At 57.6% G+C, this 6,069-nt stretch overlaps 1 protein-coding gene across 1 annotated transcript; it reads right to left on the bottom strand.

Annotated features, from left to right (window-relative positions):
* Positions 1 to 104: 104 nt before the first annotated feature.
* CTSH (cathepsin H) lies at positions 105 to 5,962 on the bottom strand. The gene is made up of 12 exons (XM_052671707.1): positions 5,826 to 5,962; positions 5,672 to 5,703; positions 5,475 to 5,580; positions 5,291 to 5,361; positions 5,077 to 5,181; positions 4,900 to 4,986; positions 4,264 to 4,319; positions 3,428 to 3,509; positions 3,276 to 3,344; positions 2,735 to 2,841; positions 1,259 to 1,384; positions 105 to 670 (listed from the first exon to the last, which is right to left on the bottom strand). Exons 1-12 carry the CDS (start codon positions 5,896 to 5,898, stop codon positions 595 to 597), a joined length of 990 nt encoding a protein of 329 aa, XP_052527667.1. The 5' UTR covers positions 5,899 to 5,962; the 3' UTR covers positions 105 to 594.
* Between the last annotated feature and the right edge of the window lie 107 nt (positions 5,963 to 6,069).

Below are 6,069 nucleotides of genomic sequence, written 5' to 3'. Positions count from 1 at the left end.
CGCCTCCCGTAGCGCCGCGCGGCCTCCCGTTAGGCCGGCGCACGGACGGTCGGAAAACGGAGCTGGGGTGCCGGTGCGCAGCGAATTAACGCGTTAGCCGGGAGAACGTGACAAGGCGGCTTTATTCTGCTCTGTGAGACCGCGGGAGGCGGCGCAGCGCCGGGCCCCGGCACAGCAGTGGGGCAGCTATCCCTGAAACGCCCCCCTTTGTTCTTTTTTTTACAAAAATGCTACAAACGTGAAATGAAAACGCGTAGAAGTCACACATCGCCACACTTATCTTTCTCCAGAGAAACGAAAAACTGCATTAAAAGAAAATAAAAGGGCCCAGAGGTGCCTCTGGTTCGAAACAGTCTCCTTCCTGTCTGCTAGTGGGGGGCAGGCCTGTCAGGGGAGCACAGCAGGCGGTAGCAGGGAGAGCAGCAGGCACAGCGCCCCCGAAAGCGCTCTCTGCAAGCTAAGGAATCTTCCTGCAGCTCAGGAATATCAGCACTTATTTCTTCTTCCCACTTTCTTGATTTCAGCATTTAGAATTTCACGCAGCATCGATCGTTCTCTCTTCTCTGCCTGCTTTCCCCAGCCCGCGCTCTCCTTTCACACCAGCGGCACTGGGTAAGATGCACACGCAGCGAGACCACACATATTCTTGCCCCGTTCAATGAGGAAGTACCTAAAAAGAGAAATGAGGGGTATGAGCGAGCTTTCCTTGCTCCTCCTGCAGCAGGCTGCGTGCCTGACGCCAATGCTTGTGATTGCTGTCCTGTGAGCTCCTTTCCCACGCCACTGCAAGGAGCAAATACATGTCACTGAGCTGTTATCTTCAGCAGGCCACCAGAAAGTGCTGCTCTCCGCCTTCCAAGGCAGAAGCTTATGATAAAGTTTCCTTGCAGCTGGAAATGCGTAAGATAGAGCAGAGCTGAGTGCAGTGCAAGCAGTTCTCTGGCCGTGCACCAACTGCAGGAGCACCACATTGCTGTGCGGCTCCCACTGCAGCTGGGTGCACCAGCAGCTCTGCATATCCCTGGGGCCATCCTGGAAGCTGATCTGAGGGTCTGGCCCAAGCAGCGTTTCCAGCATGGCTTTTAGTACCAGGTCTCCTTCATAGCCAAGGCTCAAGTGCTTTACCTGCCCCTCCACCAACTGTGAAACAGCTGTGAAATTTCAGCTCCAGGGAGACCTGGAGGCTGATGGGAGCCCATGTTCACAGTGTTCTTTTACCAGATACTGGGAAGGGTCCAGCAGAATGGGAATTTCTTACCCATCCATGCCCCACAGAGAGCCCCAAGAGTTCTTAACAATCCAGTACGGGAGCCCATCTTCTTCTCCATAGCCAACAGCCAGGACAGCGTGGTTCACTTTGTCAGGAGTGTGCTCACATCGTGGGCTGCAAAAGAAAAATTATGCAGATTTTTTCCAAGAAAAACTAGCCTATAATTCAGCATGGAGTAGCCAGCCATTGTGACTGCACTCCAACTGCAAGAACCAATGGATACTTTGAGCTCCCAGTTATAGAGGGTAGGCAGGAATGGCAAGAAAAGGAGATGCAGTCTGCTTTCTCACTCAGAAGCCCAGGAGTTAGCTATGTGGGCTGAGCACCTGGTCTGGCTTTTTGTTCTGAGCTAACATCAACATTGTCATGCAAGATCAAGGGGCAGTAAAAAAGATGAACAAAGTAATTTTTCCAATGAAAAACAGTTTCTGTTGCACTGAGTAATGGTTTCTTCTGCCCCGGAATTTGGGGGCACTCTTTCACATGTTACACAAGCAATAGGGACTTCCTCAATCTAACTTCAATTTCCGTTAATTTTCAGCTTAAACGTTGCACTAGGATGAAAACTGCAGCCTTGTATCAAGTGCAACAACAGAAAATACAAGCTCCCATCTCCAGAAATTCACACATTTTCAAATTGCAGACCAACCACCACCACTAAAGGTTTACTTTTCTTTAATCTGTTGACAGCTGGTCTGTGGAACAGGGGCTGAAACAGCTGGCACACCAATTACTGGTGATTGGACTGTCTCCCTGCTGCCATACTCTCCACCTGCCTGCTGCCAGCAGATAACATTGAGATCGCTGTGTTTATTGCAGCAGCAAAGCCTCTTGAATTCTCAGTGCTGCCTGCTCTTCCCCTAGCAGCTCCCTGGGACAGGTCGCTCATGCGTAGGCTCTCAGTTTAATTTTCCTGCAGTTCTACATAACTGAGCATTCATTACTCTGAAGTATTTTTCTAGTTCCCTGCAAACGTGCATTTCTTACTGCTTGATGGAAATCTCTTCTGTCTCCATTAGCTTCCATAATCTTTCTGTATGCTAAACTGCTTTTAAGTAGCATTTTGCCTTCACTACAGACTTAACACGATGCTCGAGCTGTGCTCCTACCAGGCCTCCTCATCTCTAACTGTTCTTCCATCTCTGCTGTAACTCTGGGACAGGTCCCCCTGCCCAGCTGCATCGCGCTCTCTTACTGGCTGAGCCCAGTTCCGAATGCAGCCTGGTCCTGAGCTGGGCTCCATGCAGTACATGGGCTGCAAGCACATTTTTTCTTCTTCCCTGTGCCGCTCTCTCATCCCTCTGCTAAGTCAGTATTTCAAGGTTCAACATACTTATATCTTCTATGTAAAAGGAAATGCAAGAACACAGTCTGGTTCCCGTGTCCAACGGGAGAGAAGGAGAAACGAAGACATGACTGTGGCCCTATGCTGTCCCCTCACGTCCCCGGCTCTGGAATACTCACTTGGAATAGACTCCTTTCCTGTAGTGCATGAAGTCACTCGTCACCTCAAATGCAAAGCTCACTGGGTTGTGCTTCCCCACAGCTTCTACCATAGCGGCCTCATCATACTGCAAGGAGAGCATCCCAGGGTCACCGATCCCCATTACGCCCAGAGCAGTGGTGATGCTCCAGAGCAGCAGTCACAGCACAGCGGGATGGCGAATCCTGCTTGCAGAGCAGGACATGTGGGCATTGAAATACAAGAACCAGGAATTTCTGATGGTCTGGAGGCGCACCTTCTGTGAAAGCAAAGGCCCTAACGCCTGTGCTTTCGCTCCAGCACTCCGTGGTCACAGCACTCCGCCTTCAGAGGGGAGCAGCAGGACAGAACCGATCCCAGGGCACCCAGAGCCACCCACGTGCTCTGCAGGCGCCGAAGCTCTGTGCAGTCCCGCTGCAGGAAGGTGCTCACAGGCACCCCTGAGCCAGGGGCACGCTCAGCTGGAGCCTCCCACTAAGCAGGCAGAGCACAGGAGAGGGGCACAGCACGGCAGAGACCCACCTGCGTGATGTTGATGACGTCCTTGACGAACGCAACGGCCTTATCTGGCTGGAACTTGCAGGTGCCGTTCTGTGCAGACAGAGAGGGAGCGGTGTCAGAGCCCGTTCCACGCCGGCCCTGCTGCTGGCAGCACACCGCACTGCCTGGCGTACCTGTGCCCGGTACGGGTACGCGTCCTCGCCCATCAGCCCCTTGTTGTACAGGATGTACTCGAAGGCCTGGCTCGGCAGCCCCCTGCAAACAAGACAGCTGGCATGCAGGCCGATGGGCACAGCCACGCTGCAGCTTCTGCAGAGCCAACCCGCAGAGCTCCGTGCAGCAGGAGCGCAGGGCTGGCAGCGCGCACCCTGGCCCCCCCAGCACAAACTCTGCTCCCTGGGTGGAGTTCCTGGCGAGGTCCCGCCACGCTCCAGCAGGAGCAGAGCAAAACTTGGTGATCTTAGAGGGCTTTTCCAACCGTAACAATTCTGTGATTCAAGAGCGGCTCTGCTCAGCTCTCTGAGCACTCCTCGAGGACCGCTTGTCTCACAGCAATCGCACAGTGCTCTGATTTCACAATGCTTCTGTTTCTTTTAGCCACACCAGCAGGAACTACCGAAGGGGAAGCAGGTTTCTGTGGGTGACTTAAGGGACCCTGAGACACATGTGACCCAGGAGCATCACATTGAACAGAACTCCCCCTGCTCTCCCCAAGTGTCTGAGCCTGGCTAAACAACTGTGGTACCAGAAGATACTGGTAAAAAAGGTGAGTATCAAAGAACAGAAAATCATAAGAAAGAGGAACAGAAGTTAGAGACTGAGACATTCTAACCTTCAGAGAGAGCAAAGTTAAAATAATGAACAAAACCAAAGCCCAAAGTTATTTCCCTAAAGATCTCAGCCTAGGAGAGACAAAACACGTTCCAAGGGCTGGGAGCACCTCAGACCCAAGGGAGGCAGCCCAGCACGCACCACAGGAAGCTGCTCTCCGCTGCTTCACCTCACTTACCCACTGCAGCCGTGGTTGTTGAATGCCTGCGCACAGTCCACCAGTTGCTGCTCCGCCTGCGGACGAGGTTTGGAGTCAGCACGCATCTCAGCAGCGGCGTCCAAAACGAGGGATGCAGAACACCGCATACTGAGCCCGAGCTGCTCCCACCCTGCAGTAACCCGCCGTCTGCCCCTGGAGGGAGCCCGCCTGCTCCCGGCAGCACAAGGAGCTCCCCAGGCTGGGGCTGTCCCTCCGCACCAGCTCAGCCGTTTCCGTGCCCGCAGGAGCTCTTCCAAAGGTCAAGCTTGTTTGCAGCGCTCCCACCCAGCCCTCAGACGTCCCGATAAGCCCCACAGGCGGGCGCCGCCTTTCTGGTTCTTCCAGAAGCACAAACCCCCCGGGGGTTTAACACTGATCACGAGGTGCTGCTCTTGTGAAACCGTTTGTCCACAGAGGACCTTCAGCCCCCACCCTCGGCCCTGTCCTGCCCAAAGATGACAGCGTCCAGCCCTGGGTGCAGTGGGGCACTCGGACTGCAAGTGGGGACAGCGACGGGCACATCCCGGCGGTGGCGATGGGAACATCCCGGGGACAGAGCGCTCACGGCCCCGCAGCCCCACCGCTGGTGCCCAGGGAAGGGCCGTTGTCTCCTACCAGAGAGAGCAGCTTTCCGGTGGCGATGGCGATGGCCGACTCCAGGCACCCCGTGGTGGAGAAGGTCCAGCAGCTCCCGCAGGGGCCCTGCGTTAGGAACCGGACAGGAGTCGCCCCGCAGCGCACAGCCCCGCCCCCGGGTCGCCCCGCAGCGCCCGCCCCGTCCCCATCGCTCACCTGGTTCTTCACCGGCGTCACGAAATTCCCCTTTTTCCTCCAGTCCACGGCCCCGGGGCACGGCCCATCGCTTCGCAGGAAGTTCCCTTTGGTGGCCGAGCAGTTCTGCGGACGAGCGGGGGGCTGCGGCTCCGCAGCACGGATGGGGGCAGCGGCACCCCGAGCCCCCTGCGGCGCCCGGCTCACAGACGGACCCCCGCCCCCCGAGACCCACCTGCGGCTCGCTCCACAAGTACAGCTTCTTGAACTCGGCGAAAGTCATATCAGAAAACTGGTTGAGAGCCACTAAAAAGTCCCCAAAAAAGAGCAAAAGAAGATGCTTTATTCACTGGAGACCGAATGCAAAACGAAAGCAGAAGGAAGTGGGGGGTGGCGAGGGGGAGAACCGCCGTTCGCACTCTGGAAGGAGCTGTTCCCGGCGTTGTGCCTCTCGATGTGCCGTTTGTTGCCCACGAAGACCCGCAGCCGCCGCTCGTATTCGCCCGCCCCGTAGCGCCGCCCGTGCTGCGGGAGGGGGGGCCGGGAGGCTCAGCCCGCGCTCGGCGCTGCCCGCACACCCGGCCCCGCAGCCCCCCCAGGGATCCCGGGGCGTCACCTGCAGCATCCAGGCCTTGAAGAACTGCTCCTCTGCGGGGACAGCGCGCAGCGTCAGCGGATCTCCCGGCTCCGCACGGCTCGGAGCGGCGCGGCCGGAGCTCGGGCAGAGCCGCGGAGCGCACAGCCGAGCCGAGCCCCTCGGGGCCACTTACCTTCAGCGGTTACCTCCGAGGCCCCGGCGGGCGCCAGGAGCGCGGCCCCGGCCAGCAGCAGAAGCCAGGCCATGCCGAGCCGTGCCGCTCCGAGCCGGGCGGAGCCGAGCTGCCGCGGGGCGGGGCGGGGCGACTCCTCCCCGGGGCGGGCGGACGCGCAGCTCGGCGAGCACCGCCTGCAGCCGGGATACGGGATACTGGAAACCCCGCGGGCTGCTGCCCCTCTCGCCCTCCCGCCCCACCC

Source organism: Tympanuchus pallidicinctus, unplaced genomic scaffold, assembly GCF_026119805.1.
Source record: "Tympanuchus pallidicinctus isolate F22 unplaced genomic scaffold, pur_lepc_1.0 scaffold12, whole genome shotgun sequence".
In the NCBI taxonomy this organism is placed as follows: Eukaryota; Metazoa; Chordata; class Aves; order Galliformes; family Phasianidae; genus Tympanuchus; species Tympanuchus pallidicinctus.
Note: the sequence above shows the minus strand (reverse complement) of the source record. Positions and strands in the feature narration are given on the sequence as shown.

What these genes read in the sequence shown, in the direction of transcription:
- CTSH (XM_052671707.1), bottom strand. Translation starts at nt 5,898, where the DNA reads ATGGCCTGGCTTCTGCTGCTGGCCGGGGCCGCGCTCCTGGCGCCCGCC. An exon ending in CTCGGAGGTAACCGCTGAAG is followed by an intron (nt 5,704 to 5,825) that starts GTAAGTGGCCCC and finishes CTGTCCCCGCAG; the next exon opens with AGGAGCAGTTCTTCAAGGCC. An exon ending in TCTCTGTGGGGCATGGATGG is followed by an intron (nt 671 to 1,258) that starts GTAAGAAATTCC and finishes TTCTCTTTTTAG; the next exon opens with GTACTTCCTCATTGAACGGG.